The 24,191-nt window shown below is 48.1% G+C and overlaps 2 protein-coding genes across 2 annotated transcripts in view; both read left to right on the top strand.

Moving 5' to 3' along the window:
* LOC101630024 (poliovirus receptor homolog) overlaps positions 1-3,100 on the top strand; it is a 14,714-nt gene extending 11,614 nt beyond the window's left edge. The window contains exons 7-8 of the mRNA XM_012733676.1: positions 973-1,004; positions 1,444-3,100. Of these exons, the coding sequence (XP_012589130.1) occupies positions 973-1,004; positions 1,444-1,524 (113 nt within the window). The 3' untranslated portion in view covers positions 1,525-3,100. The remainder of the gene's footprint in view (positions 1-972; positions 1,005-1,443) is intronic.
* Positions 3,101-7,764: 4,664 nt separating this feature from the next.
* On the top strand, positions 7,765-21,117 carry CEACAM19 (carcinoembryonic antigen-related cell adhesion molecule 19). The gene is made up of 8 exons (XM_004693947.2): positions 7,765-7,819; positions 8,428-8,796; positions 16,759-16,918; positions 17,777-17,860; positions 18,230-18,276; positions 19,499-19,584; positions 19,858-19,911; positions 20,983-21,117. Exons 1-8 carry the CDS (start codon positions 7,765-7,767, stop codon positions 21,115-21,117), a joined length of 990 nt encoding a protein of 329 aa, XP_004694004.2.
* The last annotated feature ends 3,074 nt before the right edge of the window (positions 21,118-24,191 follow it).

Consider the following 24,191-nt stretch of genomic DNA (forward strand, 5'->3'; position numbering starts at 1 on the left):
CCCCCCAGCTGGGAAGTCACAAGTACTTCAAAGCTTGTTCCCTCAGCCACTAAACAAAACTGCCTCCTCACATCCCTGCTGGAGGCTCCCTGAGTCCCCAGAATGGGCCAGCTCTGGGCTCCTCCCCCCAGTCTGGATCATCACTGTGAGGGAACTTGTCTGTCTCACTAATGGACGGTGGGCCCCCAGATGACAGAGCTGGTGTTGTGAGTCACAGCTGTGTCCCCAGCACCACCTCATGTGGCACTGGAGGAAGGGTTTGCTGAGTGCATCATCATCCTGTGCTCAGGACCTCACTTGCCCTGCTTTACTGTATCACCAAGGGCAAATGACTCCCTCCCTCTGACTCAGTTTCCTCACCTGTAAAATGGGGGAGTTGCAGCCATCACACAGGTAAAGCTTTTAGCACTTGGCACGCTGTAAGCCACACACTTAATAGATGAGGCAAGGTCACCATTGCCATTATTGATATTATTATCGATGTTATTATTACAAGTTCCACAGAGGCAGGGGTTTTCAAACTTGAGTCATCAGTGGCCCCCTTCAGACAAGATCTTCCCACGGAAGATCTTTTTGTCTGTTTATTCACAGTTGTTGTTTTATTCACCTAGGAAGGATCTGGCACAAAGTAGACATTTGCTATTTGTTGGATAAATCCCTCTTTGGTGACTGAGGAAATGGAGACACAGGGAGGTTAAGACAGTTGTGCAAGGTCACACAGCTCCTAAAGATCAGGGCTGGGATGCGAACCTGTCCATCTGCTGCAAAGCCTGTGCTCAACAGTTCTTTAGCTAAACAAACAACTGGACCAAACCTCTATCCCAGTAGAGAGAACCTTAAAGGGAAGCTGCCTCCATCCCTGTCGGTAGCTGATCTGGGACTTCAGATTCAAGGGGCCCTGTCACCCTGGCATCTTCCTGGGCTTCTGAGCATTGCCATTCACTCCTGACAACTTCTCTCCTGTCTCTGCAGGTCGTTCCCACAGTAACCCTTCTGCTAATAAGGTAAGTGTGGTGGTGCAACTGAGGGGTTGGAGGGCCTGCACGAACCACAGGCTGAATGCTGGGTGCTTTCCCAAGGAGGGGACAGATGTCTATATTTAATCAAAAGACAGCATCACATCAGGACTCAGGTTCCAGATCTTTACTTCAAATTCCTCCAGCAGCAATCCCCAACCTTACCTGCTGGGCAGAATCCTCTGCAGGAATTGCTAGAATGCAGGTGCCAGAAATGGCCCCTCAAGCACCTGTCTGGAGGGTCTGTGCTGGGGCACAGGGGTCTGCATTTTAGTAGACTCCCTCCTGCCCCACTCACAGCCACACCTTGGGAAGTGCCGCCCTGGCTTCTGAGGAGGCAGGGACAGGTCTGCACTTGGGGCTTCCATGGGAAGATCTTGTCTGAAGGGGGCCACTGATGACTCCAGTTTGAATACCCTCCTTTTAGGACTCCATGTATGTTCCTGTGAGCACTCCCCAGGACCTGCAAGGGCAGAATGCACAAGGCGACGGCAGGGGACATGAATAGAGAGAGACTGAAACTGCCAAGGACATGGGCCTCTAGGCTGGACCCCACCATAATGGATGAAGCTCCCTGCCCAGAGACCGGCCACTCTCCTCCAATGTTAGGACACAAGTGTGAGAAGTTAGGGGACCCCTGAGGCCACCCTCAGTCTCAGGCTAGAAGGACTCCTAGAACTCAGGAAAGCTATGATACCTGTTACTAGTTATGACACTGGACTGTAAAAGTGATGGGCAACAGGAAGAAGAACATGGGACAGGAGCAAAAGGGACCCGGAGCTTCCAGCCATCCTGGGGGCTTCTAGTCCACACTCCCTGGGGGCGGGGTTACAAGTGCATGCGTCTTCCAGCAAAAATACACATGGCTTATTGCTGACCAGGAAGCTCACTTTAGTCTAGGTGTCCAGAATTTTTATTGAGGGGAGGGTCAATGTCCATACAGCCAACCTTAGTCACTAGCCCCTTCAGAGGTCAAATCGATATATGTGGCCAAGAACCCCACCATCAGGCACTAAGAACAAAGGCTCCCCTGAGGCCCACAGCCTCCAGGTAAACAGACACTCCTCTATGTCCTCTAGGGCAGGACATAAGGGCTTGGACGTTACTCCCTCTCCAGGCAAGGTGATCCTCTCCTGTACAGTGGGCCCCACAGAATGTTCAACTGCCAGAGTCTGTTAAGAATCTGACCTCTGGTCTTGAACTTCTCAGTCTCTATGTTGGCTGAATCTCTGTGGTTTTAACAAATAGCTGCTGATTGCTGTCACAAAGAAGGAACCAGAAGCTGAAACTCAGGCCCCTAACCCACCGCCTGGGGCTGTCTGGGGAACAGGAACCATTAGGGGGTATGAACTTGGAGGTCATTCATCCCAGATACCCTCTGCCAAGACTAGAGTCCCAGGAAAGCAACTGCAGCCAGGGAACTGGTGTTGACAGGACCTCAGGACAGGAGCCAGTAACCACCAGCAAGATGAATTTCTAACACGTGGAGAAAGACGCTGAGGCAGCATGAACTGGCTGTTCAGGATGCATGACCCTGTGACGGGTACAGGCTCAGCCAAGAGCAGAAGGCTGAGCCTCAGACATACCTCCCATGTCTACTTTCAAGCAGACTATGATCGTGGGCTGGCACTGGACTCCTCCTACAGAAAGAACTGTTTGAGAAAATGCTCTGGGCGGTAAGACCTGGGGCCGGAGTGCTGAACCAGAGAGCACATCATGGGTTGTTGTGCAAGAAAAAAGGAAGACTCCGGATTTGCTGTGAACAGACATGAGAGCAGAACAGAAAGTGATGGGAAGAGATGGGAAACATTACAATGGTGGGGGGAGGGGTACAGAGGATGAGGCTCCCAGGCATGAGGGGCTCAGGGTGACCAGTGAGGCACCCCAGAATCATTGGCTCACTGTCACATCCACCTCTTGGTTATCCCCAGCTTGTAAATACCTCATTAAAATTTATTTATTATGGGGCCTCCCCGGTGTTTTATAGTGAAAAACACTATAAAGCTACCCACAGCCAGGGAAGTAACCCCCAAAGCACAGCAGACCTCCTCTCTCCCTACTGCTCCCCTCAGCAGTGTATTTCAGTAGATCCACCTGTTCTCCCCACTCTGTCTCCGGTGAACTGTCTCACCCCCTGCACCCCTGGCCTGTACTCCAGCTTTTGTATGCATAAATTAATAAACCTTTTTTAAATAAAATATTATAAATAAATAAAATGCATTTATTATAGCTCAGGTGACTACATGTATGTAAGGGGTCCTGGGGGGAACTGAGATGGGGCCAAGTCTCATGTGGGACAAAACCAGAGACTTGGAAGCAAAACTGAATCATAAAGGCCACAGGTCCCCGGGATTCTCAGACACAGCAGGAGAGTTTGTCTTCTTCTTCTCTCTCTTTATAATTCCTTAACTGGAATACACAAACATCCAAATTGATAGTTATAAGAAGACATCAGGGATCCATAGGATATAAGGGAAGGGACAACTCCATTCTTTTGCACTGAACCATACACTTAAAAATGACAGTGGCCGGCCCTCCCTGGTGGTGCAGCAGGTTAAAGCACTGCACTAAGAAGCTAAAGTCACTTCCGCATGAGTTCGATCCCCGCCTGCCCCGGAGGAGATCCACATGGTGTGGCAGACCTCTCCTGACCCGCCCGCTGCTCCCCTCAGCAGTGTACTTCGTTGATCTGCCTGTTCTGCTCCCCACTCTGTTTCTGGTGAATCCTCTCACCCTCCGCATCTCTGGCCTGTACCCCAGTTCTGTATGAAAAAAATAAATCTTTTAAAAAAAAAATGACAGTGGCCAATTTTTGTTATCTCTACTTTCCCATAGCTTTAAAAATTAATCGTCTAATATGGCCCAAACCATTGACTTGTATACCCTTCCCACAGGGAAGTTGAGCACCACAAACTTAATAACTTGAAAAACAAAACATTATCCTCTTACACTATGGAGACTAGAAGACAGAAATGAGGCTCCTGGACTAAGATCAAAGTTGTCAGCTGGGCTAGTTCCTTTCAGAAGCCCCAAAGAGAAACCTGGCATCACCTTTCCAGTTTCTAAAGGCCATCTGACATGATGTTGATGATCATTTATCATTAGGGAAAGACAAATCAAAACCACAATGAGATGTTACTCCACACCCCTGAGAATGGCTGTTGTCTAAAGACAAGAAACAACAAGTGCCAGAGAGGCTGTGGAGAGAAGGGAGCTCTGACATGCTGCTGCTGGGACTATAAGTTGGTATAATCGCTATGAAAAACAGGGAAGATTCCTTAAAAAATTAAAAATAGAAAGTCCATACAATCTGGCTATCCCACTTCTGAGTGTTTACCTCCAAATACAAAAACACTAGTTTGAAGAGCTGTACATACCTCCATGTACATTTCAGCACTATTTGTAATAGGCAAGAACTGGAGACACAAATGATGAGTGGATACAGAGGATGTGGTACGTATACAACACAGAATACTATTCAGCCATGAAAAAGGATGAAATACTGCCATTTGCAACAACACGGATGAGCCTAAAGGAAGTAAGTCAGAAAAAGACAAACACCATATGATTTTACTCATATGGTAGCTAAAACAACTATATGAACTAAATAAACAAAAATAAATTTTGGACCGTAAGTCCAAGTTACCAGAAGGGAAGAGGAAGGTGGTACATAAATAGGACAAAGGGGGCAATTGCATCCTGAAAGGGAGCACTGGACTTTAAGCAGTGAACTTAATATGTTATATATACTTTGATTTTCAATGAGACACACCTGAAACTTACTTCATGTTGTAATACAATTTTACTTCAATTAAAAAAATAAAGAGAGACCATCTGCATTTCTTGGCTCATGGCCACACATACCACCTTCTCTCCCTTGCAACCACTGTCATGGCACCATCCTCCCTTCCCTGCTTTTCTGTTTCCCTTATAAGACCCCTGAGATAACATTTAGGACCCACCCAGGACATTCAGAACAATCTTCCCAGCAGACTCCACTTGGGTCTCAGTGGCCAGAGCATAGACTGCTTAGGATGTTTGAGCAAAAAGGTCCTGCCCTCCTGGCTAGGGAGAAACGGCTGGAGGATCTGTAATGGAGAGAGGAGGAACAACTAGATATTATGGTGACTCTCAGGGTAGCTTGGAAGTGGTTGAGTTTTACTCTTTTCTTTTTTGAGTCTATACAATCACAATTTTCTATACTAAACCTTAAATTTTCTTTTTATTATGCCAAAAGACTTAGAGCCATTATTAGGGACAAAAGCAGAGATACAGGTGAGAGAAAGGGAGGGAAGGAGAAGGGAGAAAGAAAGAAGCATTAACAATTAGAAAATCCAACACTATCTCACACAATTTCTGCACTGGCAAGAGGCCGCTCTCCTGCCCACCTGTGACGATGCAGGTGTTTCATTTCCCAAACCTTTGCCCTTTGCAAAACAGGAATGGCGACTCTTCCGCCCTTCTATAACAGGCAGGTACCTTTCTCCTTTTCCTAACAAACCTGCCCTTTTAAAATGTAATTAAAAAAAAATTTAGAAAATCCAGAATAACTGGCTTTGTTTTCTGCACTGCCTGGTTCTGCTTACAGAGTAGCTCCTGGGGCGGAGCAGTAAACTTGTATCAGAATCCCTTTAGCCCTTAAACTACACTCCAAGTTCCTCAGAATAAGGCTAGTTTGAACAAGCTTGTTGGTCCCAAACTTGGAGCTGTCGCCCCCAGGTGGCCACACTGGGAAATGATTGCGGGAGCCTCAACAACCCCCAGGCAGAGCAGAAATCTCAAAAACCTGAGCAAAAGGCTGAGGGTGGATTCGGAGCTGCACTCCTCCCGACCTTCCAGAACTAGGGACAAATCGGGAAGTGGGAGGGCAGGGGGTTGGAAAACACAGTCCCTTGAGCAGAGATACAAGGGAAGCAGGCAGAATTTGGGAGCCATGAGGGCAAAACAAAAGACAGGAACAATAGTAACAACAGCAGTGAGTGGTTGTTTGCTTCAAGTTCCAGCAGCCAAGTGATGACAGAGCAGGCTGGGATGGAGGCTCACCAACTGGATGGGTGAAGTCTGCGGTTGCTCCACCCACCGGGGCCAAGAGCCACCCCAACTGCCCCAGGCCCTGCTCCTTCCCCTGACACTGCCCCCCTTAGGTCCCTGGACCAGTGTTTCCCAGTAGAACTTTTCATGGTGATGATGGAAAGGCTCAAATGTAACCACCGCTAGTTCCATTCGTTTTCAAATGTAAAATCTATTTCGTTCATCACATGAGGCAGAGTGGTATTAGCAGGACCCTGCACTGTCCATCACCCAGCCCTAGTCCACAGAGCTCAAAAACATAGCCAATCCCTCCCACTTCTGCAGTCTCACCACCCCTCACCCCGCACGTCCACTCTTCTGGGATTTTCATGCTCCTCCAACAGCTTCAATGCCGGTCTCAGCCTCACATATTTGCATGTGCTGTCTACTAGCTGGCAAGCTTCCTCCCACCCCATCCTCTGCCCACCTGCTCTCAGTCCAGATGGCCCCTCCTCCAGGAAGCCCCCCTGGCCCTCAGCTCTCAGCCGCTGAGAGAACTAGCCCTCCATCTTAGTTCTGATCACTCTGGGTTATCATAGTCTGCAGCTAGATCTGACATCCCCCCCCAGTTTGAGCCCCACTTTGGACTGAGGGCAAGGCAGGAGCTGCCTTAATCATCGCTGTGTGTTGGAAATCATGAATAAATGAATAGAGGCTGCTAAGAGCTACATAAGCCAGATCTAATCCCAACCCTGCCTGCAAGTAGACGTGCCTCTTTCTTTGTTGACCAGTTTCATCATTTGTGAAGTGGGAGCACTTCTGCCTGTTGGATGTGGCAGGACACAAGGTATGGGGGAAACTACCTGCAGCAGCCTGGGTGGGGAAGGAGGATGGGGTGTTGCGGCCCAGGGCTGCTTAGGGACAATGAGGGTCTCAATTTCTACTCAGGAAATGACTCAGGCAGGAGTCAGTCAGGTGAGTTGGAAATGAAGCTTTGCTGTAGGTGAGTACACACTCAGGAGTGAGGGCTTCAAAGGAGTGAGGCTTCAAAGGTTCAAAGGAGAATCCCTCCCAACGCCTGCCTTGGGCCTTAGGCTGCTAATAAAAATATTTGCTGAGTTTGAGGGTGCAGAGGCTCCCAGGTGGTATCCTGAATGCGTTTTTGACAACTTTTGCTTAACAAAAGGGGCAGGAGTTTACAGATTGGGGTAAGGAGATTAGTCCAATTTTATCCAAAGCACCTGACCCCACTCCTGTTAGTTAGAGAAGACAAGTCTAAAATAGCAACACCTGGTATGAGATAAACTAGTCAGGTTTGAGTCAGTTTGTTCAGATTTGAGTCAATTTGTTCTGAAATGCACTAAAACCCTGCTCTACCTGGGGGGCGGAGGGGATGAAGGTGTTGCTGCACCAGGTCAGGACAGTTGTAGTGACTGTTTGCACCACTGATGGTCACCCTGAGAGGGAAGGAGAGACTGAAGGGGTCAGGGGAGGAGTCGGGGAAGCCCCAAGATGGCCCGTCACCGGGAAACTGGTTCAACCAGTGTCTGGGCGTCCCACTCAGAGGACACCTCCCTCGCCTGTGAAAAGAGTGTTGGAGCTGGGTCGCCTTGGCCATGTCTGGGAGACAGCCCCAGGAGCCCCACGGAGCTGGCTGAGGTTGGACAGCCAGGGCCCTGTCCTCTGGCCCCCTTGGTGGACAGCAGGTAGCCCCTCGGCATTTCCCCAGGACACCAAGATGGAACTTCCCTGTGGGGACCAGGGCCGCCTCTTAAAGAGCCTCCTGCTCTCAGGTAAGGAGCAATCATACTCCCGGGGCCGAGAAAAGAAGTGGGACTTGGTCCAGGGACCAAGGTTTCCACTTGAGAAAGGAAATACGAGCAGGGACAACAAATTATTCTGGTAAGGTTTGGGAGGGGTGGGTGGGGAGAAAAGACAACAGAATTATAAAACCATCTTTATTTTATCTATGGAGCATCCTAGGAAGTGAGAACGACAAGGACAAGAGTTTCTTTGTATTTGATTTCCGGCTGTCTCCCCCTGCATGGAATTTTAGGCAATGCATATATATAATTGGTATTGTAGCATAAATAATATATATGCCTTAAAGTAATGGTTATATGGATGGATGGATAGCTGAATGAATGAGTGAGTGAATGAATGAATGTGTGAATGAATGAATTTAGAAAGTTCAAGTACTTAGAAGTAGGTCACACAGTATCTCTTATGAGCCAATAGGCAGTGATGTCCGCCCCAAGGCAGACATCACTAATCAACCCCAGCACTGTTTCTAATAAACAACACTCAAAGTCTTTGCTCCAGAGTTTCACCTATAAAGAGGAAAATGCTTTGGTCGCTATCAAACACCCCCATCTCAGACCAACCCTGTCCCTCCCCACAGCCTCCATCCTAACCTTCTGGATTGCCCAAAGCTCTGGTGAGGCCCTCCACATCCAGAAGATTCCAGAGCACCCTCAAAAGAACCAAGACCTTCTCCTGTCCGTCCATGGCATCCCAGAAATCTTCCAGGTCTGCAACTGGTACCTGGGGGAGGAGATCAGTGGCAGCACCATGCTGTTCTCCTACTTCCCGGAGCTGCAGCGACCCCAGAGGGAAGGCAGTGCCATAAAGCACCGTGACATCGTGGGGTTCCCCAACGGCTCAATGCTGCTGCGTCATGCTCAACCCAACGACAGTGGCATCTACCAGATCACTGTCACTATGAATCCTGACTGGACCATGAGGACCAAGACCCAAGTCCAGGTGGTCGGTGAGTGCAGGGCACTGTGGGGGAAGGGGGAAGACTGATGTTGCACCCTGAGCAGGTGCTGTGCCAGCACTACCTCGTCCGTTCCTCAGTCATCCGCTCAACACAGAGGAGTTGAGCGTCTACTGTGCATCAGGCCCTGAGATACCACTGAATCATCGCATGCATAAGCAAATATCTCCTCAGTGCCCGCCTGGTGCCACAAGCTGAGCCAGCCCCTGGAGAGGCACCATTTCATTTCATTCATTGATGAATGCTAATTGCGCCCCTCCTGCACGCCTGGTCTTGAGGCATATGCTATTATCACATTTTGCTTCACAGCAAAGATACGAGCTGAGAAATGAGTCTCCCAGAATGACTCCAGATATTTCCAAGTGTCCCCTGGAGGCAGAGTGACCCTGGTTGAGGATCAGTGTCCTACTGTACTTACTCATTTGTATGTTAAAAACAAAGCAACTCCATGAAAGTCAAGTATAATTCAATAGAGCTGGGTGGGAATTGCTGGGGCGGAGGAATAACTTCTCTCAGCCAGACTTGGTTACCCATCATCTGTGTCCCTCAAGGACTCTGCTCACCTTCCTTACCTTCATGATTTTCATCTTGTGTTTTAATCATTCGGCTCCCATACTTAATCTCACAAGAATAGCAATTCTTTAAAATGAAACAGATAGAAAGCACCTGTCTTCTTATGAACCAGCGTCTACCCCAGAGTGTGAGATAAAGTAGGTTCTCAGTTAGTGTTTGTTGAATAAACAAGCAAATGGAAATTTTAAAAAAAAGTTTCATGAGGCAGGCACCATTATTGGCTCCGTTTCACAGGTAGGGAAACTGAGGCACAGAAAGTGGTAGAACTGGGGTTTGATCTGAAGGCACAGGACAATGTCTGGGAGCTTAACTACATCAGCAAAGAAGTGAAAGTGAAAGCAGAGTGTTGGGTGTTGACAATGCCCATGTAAATAATAAATTAAGATGCTGTGTGAGATGGTGACATTTAACAACTGTAATCATTAATATTATTTAGAGCTTATTATATGCCAGTAGCTCATTCCATTCTCAGTGCAGCCCTATGAAGTGGTTAATACTATTATACACATTTTATAGATGAGGACACTAAGGCAAAGAGAGGTTATAAAATAATAATATTGCCTAGGTAAAAAAATAATAATAATCATGATGAGGTATCTGGGCTAGGAGATCATCAGAGAGGCCTCACTGGAGAAACATGTGATCAGGGAGGTATGCAGAGAATCCTGTGGGTTTCTAGGTGACAGTTTGCACCACGATGTCGGAGACTAGCTCCAACTTTTGAGGTGTCTGGAGGCAGCACAGGCAGGACCCTAAGATGAGAAGGCGTCGGCGAGCGGATATTCCAAAAAGGGAGACAGGAGCGGGTGTGAGGAAGACACGGGAGTCTGGATAGGGTGCAAGTCTTCCTGCTATCCCTTCAGCAGGTCTTTATTTATACTGTATAACAAGTAGTTAGTTGTAATAATGCATAGGGTAAGTTAATGAGATATCTCCATAAAACATTCTCAAGGACAAGGGGAAAAAGCATTCTTCTCTTAACAATTTATGGTATAATAGATTATACGTTTTGTGATAGTTATCATGTATACAGCTGTCTAGTTATCACTCAAAGGAAGAGGGGTCTGGGAAAGGGTGAGCTTGTTAGCAAAAGGTTGTTAAGGTTCTTGGGATAGTAGTAAATTGTGTTAGCAGTGTTATCAGTGATTGTCTAAAGAAAAGCTAGTGGCTAATTTAAGGCTGGCAGAGAGTAGTTAGTGCTTGTTTTATAAAGGAGTAAGTTAAGAGCAAGTTGTACAGTTGTATATCAAACAACACCTGTGTAGTCAAGGTTAAAATTTGTCCATTATGCCCTGGGAGCCTTATCTGAGGTTTGCTTTTTTATTTAAAGAAACCAAGGAAGCTTCCCAGGAGTTTTTATGTCCTGGGGTCTTATTTCTCCTGGGGCTTGCCTTCTGTCTCAGGAGACAGAGGAATTTCTCCTCCTGGGGCAGCTTGCCTGAACCAGGCAGCAGCCGGTGTGGCTAAGACCATCCAGTTTTAAACTGAATGTTGCTCAGAATATTTTGATATTATGTTTATACAAAAAAGGGAGGTTATAACATAAGTTAGCAGTGGACAGTCTGATTTTTCAGAGCTTATCCCGATGCACCCAGAATCTGTCAGACGATGGACGTTGTATAGCTTGTGTCACCAGGAGCAGAAAGTAGAGGGGAGAACTTTGGGAGGTGTGCAGATGGAGGGCTCAGCTTGAGCCCAGGGGCTGTGGCAGGAAGCTGTAGGGCTTGAGTTGAGCTGGCAAGAGGTCAACTGACTGAGACAGGGGGCAAAGGGGATACTCAAGGTCCAGTTTAGGTAACTTGCCCCAATCACCTAGCTCAGGAGCAGCAGCTAGAGGACTTAAACTCAGACTTCTCGGCTCTTGGACCCACACTCTTTTTTTTTTAAAGATTTATTTATTTATGCTTACAGAACTGGGGTACAGGCCAGAGGTTTGGTGGTTGAGAGGATTCACCAGAGCGGGGAGCAGAACAGGCAGATGGACTGAAATCCACTGCTGAGGGGAGCAGTGGGCAGGCCAGGAGAGGTCTGCCGTGCCATGTGGGTCAGCTCCCTGGCCGGGGATTGAACTCTTGCTGCAGCAGCTTCAGAGAGCTTCATAATATGGTGCTTTAACTCGTTGCACCACCAGGGAGAGCCCCTGGACCCACACGCTTATGGTGACTTTCTTGCACCTCATTATTAACAGCCATCATGAGGACAGCTGAATGATGTCATGGGTTTAGTGCCACTTAGTCAAATGGCCCCTGAGCCTGAATCCATTACTGTGAAGCGAGGGGACAGCAGCACCTCTCACCCCAAAATGGCTCTGAGGACTGACTTGGCATATCCCTGAGATTGCTGCTTCTGAAACCATGAACTTCAACAAAGACCAACCATATGAGAAAAGTGAAGTGGTTTATTCAGAGCTGGCCGTAAAAGGGAGTCAGCCACCACCACTTGTGTTTTGCCAGAGACATGAGGGCACAGGGGCAAAAGAGTGGAGAATCATCACAGTGGAAGAAAGAAAAGGCTTTGGGTATGCTCTGATTGGTGCTGTGGGTTTGTGGAAGCTGTGGAAGTTTCTCGAAACCGGCCATCATATGTGACTTATTGGGGTGCATAATTGGTTTTCTTTCATCGGTGCTAAGTTAGGAGTAGGGACAAATATTAGGAAAGCTGTCAGTTATTAAATAAGCCCTGGCCGTTTGAGGACAATTTTTACAGAAGTCATTGTTTTGCTTCCTGGATTGTCACCTAGAGTTAGCTGTCTGGCATAAAGCAGGCTGGTTTCCTGGGCTATTTTTAAGAGGCTGGTTTCCTTGGCAGTTTGCTGCAGGTTGCAGGTCAGTGTTCTATTTTTATACATGTTCTGGTCACTGTCCATTTGTGTAATGGTCTCTCAAAGTGCTCTGCAGATGAGTGTGAATCTAATCAAAGATTGGCATGGAAAAACTTGCTTCTTGGACGACAACCCAAATGTTTCTTTTTAGTAGATGATCCCAGAGGTCCATGATGAGAGCATCTATTGTGAAAGATAGCAATCTTGGAAGAAAAACAGTATATAGGCAAGACTTGGATGAGAGGAACAAAATCAGGGTACGAATCAAGGTAATGCTGCCACTGTCAGCCTCCCATGGGTCTCTCCCCCACATCTCCTCCAAGTATCTCCACGTACCTCCTTCCACGACCCCCTCTGGTGCAAGAAGCAAGCATGACTTCATGTCTCCTCCAAGCTTCTCCTCCCAGCCCTCTTCTCCAAGTCCTCCTTTCACTGCTTGGCTCAATCCTTCTTTGCTAAGTGGGTCAGAGAACATGGAACTTTCCCCTTTTTATTAAAATTACACTCTGAACAATATCATCAAGGGGCAAGCAGGATGGGAGGTTCTACTGCAATCAGTCTTGAAAACAGTATAATTTACAGGCTCCTTCTTTACAAGCTCACTGTCTATAATAATAAGCAAGAAAAAAACAGTTATAAAAAAAGGACACTTAATCATGTGATTCAAGCAGGCTTCTTGCAGCAGTCACAGACACTGGCTGATTTGTTCCAGCTGACTTAAGCAGAAAAGGAATTGATTAAATGGGGCTGAGCAGCCAAAGACTCTCAGGGCAGCTGGAGCCCGGCTCAGAGGCGCCGAGTGCTGAATCATGCCCCCTCCAAAAAGATGCATTGAATCCTAATCCTCAGGGCCTCAGAGTGTGACCTTATTTGGAAATAGGGTCTTTAGAGATATAATGGAGTCAAAATGAGGTCAGAGGGGAGAGTCCTAATCTGTCTGGTGAAATGGGGAAATGTGGACACAGACATGCGTAAGAGGTAGAACCCCTGTGAAGGGGAAGGCAGAGATCAGGGGATGATCCTACAAACCAAAGAACACCAAAGATGGCCAGTCCACAAGACCTAGAGGAGAGGCACAGAACTGATTTTCCAACTCAGCCCTCAATGGATCCAACCCTACTCACATCTTGATCTTGGACTTGAGGGCCTCCAGGACTGTTAGACTATTCATTTGTGCTGTATCAGTCACCTAGTTTGTGGCCCTTTGTTATGGCATCCCTGACACAGAGGGATCATCGTCAGAACCAGCTGTCACCAGGAAGACATCTTGCAGAGATCCCACAAGTCTCATTTGTCCCTCATCAGAGGCTGACCATGTGAGGTTTATCATCGTCCCTTCCTCCCCATTCCTTGCAAGGAGAACACTAAACTTCAGCTGGACAGAAACCTGCCCAAAGCAGAGGCATCTCCCAGCCTTAGTCAAACATGCCTTAAAGTGTTATGTTGAAAATGTCGACATTGAAACCCTGGGAATTTCTCGTACACAATGCCCTTGAGGAACAGAAAATAAGGATGGTATTTCCACAAGGAGCCAGGGGGTTGGGGCTGATAGGGAGAGAGTTTCCAAGTAACCTGTCTTAAGTTCATTAGCCAACTTAATCCACTCAGCAACCCCCAAAGAAGGTACAATTTTCTTTCATTTGACCAAAGAGGAAACAGGGGTTCAGAGAATCCCAGCATTTACCAGTGGCAGTCAGGATTCAAATGCAATACTTCCAGACACTTCTCAGCATTGCATGCCAGTTAAGGCAAGAAGTTTGGCACTACTGGAGAAAATACCTGCAAAATGATATAACAATGACCACAGTAATAGTGACACCTAGTGAAAATCATTGTGTACCAACTGTGTGCGAGCACTTGTTAGGGGTTTCATGTCCTCCCCTGACCCAAAGAGGAAGGAGAGGTTATCAGTCCATTTTACAGATAGAGTCTCACTTCTGGGAACCTCAGGATCTCATTCACAGAACAGAATGATGACACCCCACCTCTCAGGCCAAGTCTGTCACCATCTACTCCACCCAAGCTCCTCATACTTGGTATTTCCTGGACGCAACGATTTTTTTTTTTCATTGCAAAATATTTCTGAACAATGAAACTAAATGACTCCACTCATTTGTTGAGTCAATATTGATGGTGTAGCCACGGTGCCCAAAACCTGGGGCTGTGTGCCACAGCCTGCAGAGGGCACCAGAATGAATTACCGGTAATGGCAAGTTAAAGCAAACACAACTCTGACTGACTTGAGCAACAAATCAATGATTGACTCCTATAGTTAAAACACTAAACAAAAAGTTCTGACAGTAGATGGGACACACCCAGATCCCACTAGACTCTGGTTGCTTCACTGAGAGGTTCTCTCAGCCCTTTTTTTTTTAAGATTTTATTTATTCGTACAGAATTGGGGTACAGGCCAGAGATGCGGAGGGTGAGAGGCTTCACCAGAGACAGAGTAGGGAGCAGAACAGGCAGACTGACGAAGTACACTGCTGAGGGGAGCAGCAGGCGGGTCAGGAGAGGTCTGCCGCGCCATGTGGTCACCTCCTGGGCGGGCGGGAATCGAACTCATGCGGAAGTGGCTTTAGCTTCTTAGCGCTGAGCTTTAACCCGCTGCGCCACCAGGGAAGGCCCTCTCAGCCCTTTTTTGAGGGCTGACTCCACTCTCCAGCTGCCTGCCTCCGTGACCCTAAGATGTCTGCACAGCCCACAGCAACTTTCAAGACAAAAGAGATCTCTTTTTGCCTAACTCTGAAGAAAGGCCTTTACTTCACACTGATTGGACCAGCTTAAACCAATCAGAGAAAGAGAGCTCTGGTTGGTTTACTTCTGGATTGTCACCGTCCTAAGCCAATCTCCATGGCAGGAGGTGGGACTATGCGGCTTAAATATGCTAATACAGCCCCACCCAAAATTGGGGCTGTGATCAGTCAGTCAGTTCCTCCAGAAGCCCTGGAGGCCTGGCAATGGCCTAGAAGATGCTGGGGAGACACCCATATGTCCTCTGCACCAACATAAATCAGTTTATTACATAAGTAAGTCATCTATGAAAGAAATTTTTATCAGAAGTCTCCGTGGCCTTGGCTTCTCAGAGAAGGCTTTTTGGAAGGAGCCGGGAATGGGAAATGAGGAGGAATTACCGTGTGAGAAAGAACAACATGAGCAAAACCCAGGGAACCCAGAGGGTGAGGCAGGAGCTGGTGGGTGATGAGCCTGTATTGGTGAATGAGCAGCAGGGACCAGATCTGGAGAGAAGTGGTTATAACTGCTTTAGGAAAGGGGGAGGAGGTGGTAGGTGAGCAGGACAGGGTCTCCAGTCAGTCAGTGCGGCCTTGACCTTGCTCTCCCTCTTGAGTCCTCACAGAAGTCAGTGAATTTCCACCTGCTGCTGTGGGAATTCAGTAAGATAGAAAGTTGCTAGTGTAGTCAGGAAGAGAAACTTCTATTCTCTCTCCAGATGCACCTGCTCTGGGCCTTGGTTTGCACACCTGCAGAGTGAGTCTAACACAGCTCCTGCCCTAACCTGTGAGGACAGTGACTTAAAGTGCCAAAACACTAGTTTGGGGCTACCCCACTTCTTCCCAGTAATCAGGTTAATTTTTAAATGAATTGTTATTATTTTGTTTGCTTATTTTTGTTTTGCATTTGAAAGGTACAGGTTTGTTAGGTAAAGGAGAAAGACAGGCACCTGCATAGTCACAGGCTGGCCAGAAATCTGTGCTCTTGGTTATTCTGAGCAAGTTAACTTTAAGGGGAATGGAGGGCATGGAGAAAGGTCAACCTAAAATATATATTAATTTGATTACACAGCTATATATATATAAAGTGACCCTCTAGTTCACTTAGAAATAACAGTTTGTCTCTAATCAGCTCACTCCCACCGCTCTGGGCTCCCAGGACACAGGCACCTCTCTTAGGAGTCACATAGAACAGTCACTAGGAGTTTAGGTGACCAGCGTGTGACCAGCACTACTCTTCTAATGAGCCCTTAGGCAGGTCCGTTGATCTCTGGCTGCCTCAGTCTCCTCATCTGCAAAATGGCACAGAACTCACTTTGGTACATAATTGAGACAATTGTGTGTGTGTGTGTGTGTGTGTGTGTGTATGCGTGTATGCATGCCCATGCATGTACATGCTATAAAATCTTCCTACTCCCCATTTCACAAAATGGAAATTCAAAACACAGAGAGGTTGAATAGTCTATAAACAACACAGCCAGTAGGGAACGGGGACTTGAACTTCAGCATTTTGACCTCCAAGTCTATAAACTTAGCTATTAGAAGGAGCTGGTATCCAGCTTGAGATTAAAGGCAGGAGTTTCTTGTGATGGGGCTGGTATGTGGAGTTTGAAAATCCTATTAGTTAAGCCCTTTACATCCCCCTACAAAATACAGTGGAACCTCATTCTTTCCCAGGAAGGAGGGGGTAGCAACTGAGGAGAGAATATACCGGGTTGGTAGCATGTCCAGAAGTATTATAAATGGCAGAAAATTCTAGGGAAGCAAGGTTTTTGAGGAGCCCCCCCCTCCACCGCCAAAACATCACATGTCCTCACTCTCTCTCAGACTCCCTGGAAAAGCATAAGGAGTCTGCAGTTGGACGCCTGCCCGAAAGCGTTGGGGTCATGGCTGCCATTGTCATTGGAGCTCTTGCCACTGGGTCCCTCCTTATCGGCGGCGTGACCTACCTCCTGGTGATACGTGGCTGCAAGGGCCAGAACCACAGGTATGGGAACCCCCGAGCCTCCCCCCTGCCTTTCAGGTCCATGTGTTGATTCTTCCATGACTCCCATCACTCACGCCAAAACAGTCTCACCAAGCTTGGAACTGCTGAGGTAAAAGTCTCTTCCTTGCCTGTATTAGACAGAATTCTGCATTGCAAGGAACAGAAGCCCTACCCTTAAACTGGCTTCCTGGAATTTAGGAAGTTTCTTTGTTTTATTTTGTTCCACAAAACATGAATTTCAGGTATGGCTGCATCCAGAGACCATTTTATCAAGAAACACTTGCATTTACCCCTCAACCCTGCTTTTCTCTGTGGTGGCTTCGCTCCCAGGCAGGCCTTCTGCTCGTAATACAGAGAGATAGTTCACCATGATGGCAGCTCAGCTACCCCAGAGGGAAGACTGTACCATGTTCCTGATGGTTCCAACAAAAACCCCGGCTGCCTCCCAGGGTCATTCCTACATAAGCCTGTCTCTGTGGCCAGGTACTGGAATGCTCTGATTGTCAAAGCTACAACCCTCACTGTGAACACAGGCCCGGCCCCACCGCCAGTCCCATTTTACCTCCCTGACCTCACTCCTTCCTACCTGCCCCCTTGTTCCTCGGTTGTTCCTGCTTCTGCCACAGGGCTGTGCACATGCTGCTTGAAACTCTTTTTCCTGGATTTCTGCACCATGTTTCCTCTGAGCTACTTCATGCCTTTCTTCAAATGTTACTTCAAGGAGGCTCCCCAGACCATTCTACTCAAAATTTGATGCATTTTCCATCCCACACCCCTTTCCATCTGTAATTTCTTTCATTGTACTTTTCTCTCCAACACATTCTACAGTTGATGGTTTTTTTCAATTCTTTCCACCAGAGTGTCTGCTCCAGGAGGCCAGAAGTCTATGTCTGTGTTGTTCCCAGCTGTGACCCCAGTGCCTTCTGCAGTGCCCAGCCCATGGTCGGTATTCAGAAAACAGTTTGTTTAGTGAATTAACAAGTGTGTCATTGTGGTATCAAGTGAACTTTTTAAATAAGGGCGTTTGAATGAATCAACTGAAAGAAAAATATGAAGGAAGTCATGGAACAGGTAGATGGAGCAGAATTGTTTAGATAGTAAATGACATTAGGGGAAGGTTTGTTGGTATAAAGTGGCAGCTGGGGAAACTGAGGAAGGGCTGTGTGGCTGGGATTATGGAAAAGGCAGCAATAGGGATAGGTTTCCTCTTGCTCATTCTGAACAAGACCTAGCTCTGAGGTCTGGAGGGTTTTCCACCTTCTGTGGGTGAAGGTGAACATTCCTAAGGGCAGTTTGTCTGTATGTCCCCAGGACAACAGCTGCAGAGAAACCGGAGCTGGGCCCCAGTCATAATGCCGGTAAGCCAGACACCCCCTCTGCCACTCCACCCACCTCCGTGCTCCCTGCAGCCACAAACCCCCATGTGCTGCCCTATTCAGGGCTCCCAATCTCTTGCCCCCCAGATCTCGCTGGGGTTCCCCAGACAGCTCGCAGATGCTGCATACATCACCTCTCACCCCAAACCTGTTTTTCTTCCTCTCCTCAATGGCTGGTACTCCCTACCCTCAAACCCCTCCACACTCGCCTGCTCACACTCAAGCCTCCCATCCTCCTCTGGGCCATTATCCACCCAGGTCTGTCTCCCAGATTCCCACACCTGGTTCCTAGCTGGTCTCCACGCCTCCAGGCTCACCTCTTCCCCAACCCCCATCCCTGGCATGTCCTTCAAGAACTCTGATCCTGTTTTCTCCTCTGCTCAAAGTCCCTCCATGGCACCCTAGGAACAAAATTCAGACACCTTCACCTCGCTCTCAGGGCCCCCCATAAACTGTTCGCCACAGTTTTTCCTGGTTTCATTTCTCACATCCCCATACTAAAAATAAAGGGCCCTCCCTGGTGGCGCAGCTGGTTGGAGTGTTGCACCACGAAGATAAGCCAAGCCGTGGGGGCTTCAGTTCAATCCCTGCCCTGGAGATAGACCACAGGGAGCAGCCAACCTCTCCTGTCTCGCTCGCCGCTGCTCCCCTCAGCAGTGGACTTCATTGATCTGCCTGTTCTGCTCCCACTCTGTTTCTGATGAATCCTCCCACTGCTCCAGCACCTCTAGCCTTTACCCCATTCTGTATACACAAATAAATAAAATCTTAAAAAAGAAAAAATGTATAGGTAGAGATAAAAATATAGAGAGATCTAAAACCCACCAGTTATATTATGTAATTCCTCAGATGGTGAGGAGGCTCTCACCACCAGCCCTTACATCCACCCTCCTGTGCCCCTTCAAGCTTTCACTTCTCTTTCCCATTTAGGTGTCCCCTCCTCCAGGAAGCCCTCCCTGAGCACCTTCCACCAGCCCTGCCCACTCTGGGTCATCCCTGTGTGTCTCCCCTACTGAACTATGAATCCTTGAGGGCAGGTCCAGGACTGCCTCAGTCACCACTCTGTCCCCAGCATCACTCTCACCCAGGAAGGAAGAGGGATTTGTCTAGATGTTAGTTGAATGAATGAATGACTATAGGCAGCAGCCAGAGGAGGCCTGTGAACCACCTGTCAGCCATTTCCTCTCTTTGTCCTCTGCTCCAGGTGATGACATTGTCTATGAAGTGATGCCATCTCCAGTCCTCCTAGTGTCCCCCTTCAGTGACTTGGGGGCCATGAACACTGCTATGGTGAGTCCCCCACCCTGTCCCCTACCTGGTGCCTCTCCTCCAAGCTGGTTATGGTACTCTGGGGTGCCTTGTCACACAGTTTGGGGACTGAGATACTCTCTCTACAATGCTCCCTATTTATAAAACCACAAGGAGAAGACTGGCAGGAAATAGCACAATAGGAGAACATTTGTCTCTGGAAGGGTCACTTGAACCTAGATCCATCCTAACACAGGTCAAAGGTTGGACGTCTAAGGGTGCTGGGCACTGGCTCATCTGTGTTCTCCCCTTTAGCCTCCAGCCCTGCCGTTGCCCCTGCAGCCGGAGCCACAGAACCAGCACTACCAGGTGCGGAGCTGGGAGGCCTGGGGGGGTGATGGGGACCCAATGGAGCCCGGTGGAAGGGGTCATGAGGACCAGATTGATAAAAGGGAACTGTCCACACCAGTCCCTCCACCCCTCGTCTCCAGGCTCTAGCTCCCTAGGAGGCCATGACAGCCTCACTGAGAGACCCTGGGCAAGTCCTCTCCCCTCCTGGGGTTGCAGTTTCCTCCTCTGAAAAAGCCTACCTCCGAAATCCCCTTTTGTTCTTCCTGGACTTGGGCACTCAGCTCCTGCCCTTAACTGAATTGGAGTCTCTGCCTCCTGCTCTGTGTTTCCTGGCTCCTGGCTCACGGGGGAGCCACTTAGATGCCCCTTTCTTCCCTTGCACGCTCGCTAGCAGCTGGTAAGTTCTTTCACCCTGATTCCTGTTCTCTGCCTGGTGACACTGACGCTGAGTAGCTATGGACAGCCACTCCTGGACACCGGGAGTGGCCTTCCTCTTGGCTGTGGGCAGGCCCTGATTCACTGTTGCTTTGGAGTTGAGGTCTCTCTTTTTTTCTTTAGGTCCTGTACTCTAAACATTAGTACAAATAAATGTTTTTACACAGAAAACATTCCTCTGAATCTGCATAGGAGGAAATGAAGCCCAGAGAGGGAAAGAGCCTCTGTGTGACCCAGGTCAACCCTGGGCCTGGGTCTCAATCCCCCTCTGGCCCTACCTCTCTGTCTCCTGCTCTGTCTCTGTGTCTGTCTGTCTTCATTTTTCTGCATGTCTCTCCCTTCTTGGGGTCCAGAGAGAGAGAGAGAGAAAGAGAGAGAGAGAGAGAGAGATCATCATATATCTTTGTTTCTCTATAGTTTTCAGTCTTTCTCCCCATCTCTCTTTCTCTGGTCACTTCATGTCTATCGTGTCCACCTTTTTATCTGGCTTTTCCAGTATTTCTGTCTCACTGCCCATCTCAATTTTCCATTCTCTCAGTGTATGGTTCCATCCATATCTCTCCTGTGCTGTTCCTCTCTTTATCCCCATACCCCGACCCTCTGCCCACATCTCTAACCCCCAAAACAATTCCTCTCTTTCTTTCCCCCTCCCAGGACCTACTAAACCCTGACCCTGCCCCTTACTGCCAGCTGGTCCCAACCCCTGAGGGAGTTCCAGAGCCTCTGACTTCCCAGGAAACCACGTGCCTACAGAAAAACACCAGAGACCCAGGAGGACTGGGCCTGTAGAGCTGTGAGACAGACAAGGTGGACTTTTGGCTCACGGTGCAGCCTGGGATGGGGCAGGTATGATGGGAGGAGGGACCAGGAGACCGTGATGGGCCAGCTCACCTTCTGAGTAACAAGACACCTGGGCTGTCAGCCTGGGAGGAACAGGCTCTTGCCTCCTGCTACCCCAAAGGTTCATCAGGCTATCTGGGGGTGAGGAGCATGATCTTGGATCTGCCTCCGGGCAGAATTCATAGACATCTGCTTGGCAGGCCTCCTAACTCACAGCTCTCAATATCTAACCCCAGCTTGGCCAGTTTCCCTCAGAGTCTCTCCTTCCCTGAGGACCTCCTAACTCACAGCTCTCAATATCTAGCCCCAGCTTGGCCAGTTTCCCTCAGAGTCTCTCCTTCCCTGAGGACCAGGCAGCCCCCATGACATGTGCCCCAGGGACCGGCTCTGGCTGGAAGGCCTGTGGCTCTCAGTGACCATCTTAGCCTAGAACCATGGCTGCCAGGAACCTCCCCACCTTAGGCAAGTCCAGTTGGGCTCTTAGATCTGTGGCCAGTCTTGACCCTTTGCCCCCAATCTGCACTTCACCCAGGCCCTCAGGGCAGTATCTTCCCTCTCCATCCCCCATCACAAATGTGGGCCCAGTCTATAACCCCTTAATTTATTTATTCAGCGATAAATAAGCACAATTCTCCATCTTGGCAGGGAACAAAACAGACAGAAACTCCTACTCTCTTTGAGAGCCAGTCTGGTAGGGGAGGGAGTCAGGAGACAATAAATAACTAACACACACAGTGGACTGGAGGGTGATAAGTGCCTTGAGGGGATAAAGAGAGGAGGGAGAATGAGGTTTTAAACAGAGAAGACAGAGAAGGTCTTGTTGAGAAGGTAGCAATGACCAAAGACCTAAAGGAGGTGAGCAGGGATCATGGTGGAACTAGCGAATGAACATTCCTGGGCAAAGGAAAGCTGAAAAACAAGAGCTAGTAGTCCGATGAAAGATGGCCTCACGAAAGGGTCCCTATCCAAATCCCCTGGGAATGCTCCCTCAACTGCCCAAAGGGACTTTGCAGGTGTGAGTAAGGATCCTGAGATAGAGACGATTCTGGATTACCCTGGTGGGCCCTGAATATAACCACAGGAGTCCTTATAAGAGGATAATAATTATGCTGGGGTATGTGAATGAAGGCCTATGAATGAAGGCCACGGACGAAGTGTCTGGAGATGCGTCAGAGAAGGAAGCAGAGATGGAAGATGGAAGGAGCCAAAGCCAACACAGCACTGAGTCAGAGTCGTTGTGAGAGGTTCCACTGGCCCAGGCTGACTGTGAAATGGAAGGGCCTGTGAGCAGAAGCTTCTAGAAGTTGGAAAAAGCAAGAAAACATTCTTCCCCCTAGAGCCTCCAGAAAGCAATTCAGCCTTGCTGAAACCTTGATTTGGGTCCAGTGAGACCGGTTTCAGACTTCCACCTCCAGAACTGTAAGATAATGGATTTCTGCTGTTTTAAAATACTACTTTTGTGGCAATTTGTTAAAGCAGCAATAAGAATTTAATGGCAGAGATGAGAATGAATTCACAGAAGGGAAGTCTCCTCTCCCACTGGTTCACTATGCAAATATTCCTGGGGAGGGACTTCTCTATCCCCAGACCGCCAGGACATCCAGTACCTGAGTCTCTGGCCTCCTGCTTGCTGAGGTCAACTAGGTCACAAAGGCAGTTCACAGTCCAGTCCCTGGCTGCTAGGCTCTGGGATGTGGGGGGACTCTACGCGCCCTGGAACCCAGACAGGGAGAACCATATGCCTGTCTTCCATCTCTGTAATGCCAGCAACTGCTTACTAAGCCCTGATAGCTTGTCTCTCTCCCTTTCCTCAGTAATAGGGTTTTCAACCAAGTTCAAGGCTGCCAAGCATAAAAACTACATTTCCTAGCTTCCCTGTAACTAGATGTAACCATATAACTAATTCCCAGCCAATAGCATGTGAGCAGAAGTGATTAAACACAATTCTCAGGTAACATCCTTTAAGGAAAAAGATTCCTCTTTCTCCATCCACTCTTCCCTGAAGCTGAAGGAAAGATTGGTAGTGGTAGTCAGGTCGGATCATGTGGATGAGGAAAGCACAGAGCCAAGTTGGAACGTGGGCAGGATCAATCATACAGACAGACCACCATGACAGGTTAAATTGTTTCCTGGGAGAGAACAACTGCTTTATTGCTTGAGCTACCATTGCTTTAGGATTCTGTTACCCAGCTCCTTTAAGTCCTAATTAATGCAACCCCCACCTTCAAGATGGTAGTATTTTCAAGAGGAAGGTCTATGGCCTGAACACCTGCTAGCTTAAATGGCGATTGTGCCCCTCAGAGTTTGAATGTTGAAATCCTAACTCCCCAGAGTGACTATTTTGGAGATTCAGCCTGTAAATAGGTAATTAAGGTTAAGTGATGTCATGGGATGGATCCAATGGGATCAGTGTCCTTAGAAGAGGAAGAGACACCTGATGATGTGGGCACAAGGACAGACGTTCTCAGGACACTAGGAAGAGGCTGCTTCCGCAAGGCAAGGAGAAAGACCTCAGGAGAAATCAGTCCTGCCGACATCTTGATCTTGACCTTCTAGCCTCCAAAACTGTGAGAAAATAAATGTCTGTTGTTTGAGTCACCAACTCTGTATTATTTGTTATGGCAGCTCTACCTGACTAATACAAGCTTTTCCTACCCCAGCCCTAGGAAATGGGGAGTACCAAAGGGGTCTTCTTCCTTCACCAAAATTAAACATAATAACAACAAACAACAACTCCAGTGAATCGGGCCTGACCTTTTTGCTTTTCCTTGTCCGTACTTCTTGAACTCTCAGAATGACTGAGAGGAGGCTGGGACTGCTATATTCCTTCCCATTTTGCAGATGGAGAAATCAAGCCTCAGCAACATGAAGCAATTGTCCCAAGGTCACATATCAGCTATAAGAAGAAGATAAGCTAAGCTATGCTGTAATAATAACCCACCTTCTCCGTGGCTTAAGTATCAGAGGTTTTTTGTTTTTTTTTTTAAAGATTTATTTATTTGTGCATACAGAACTGGGGTACA

This window comes from Condylura cristata, unplaced genomic scaffold (assembly GCF_000260355.1).
Source record: "Condylura cristata isolate star-nosed mole 26May11 unplaced genomic scaffold, ConCri1.0 scaffold00041, whole genome shotgun sequence".
Classification (NCBI taxonomy): Eukaryota; Metazoa; Chordata; class Mammalia; order Eulipotyphla; family Talpidae; genus Condylura; species Condylura cristata.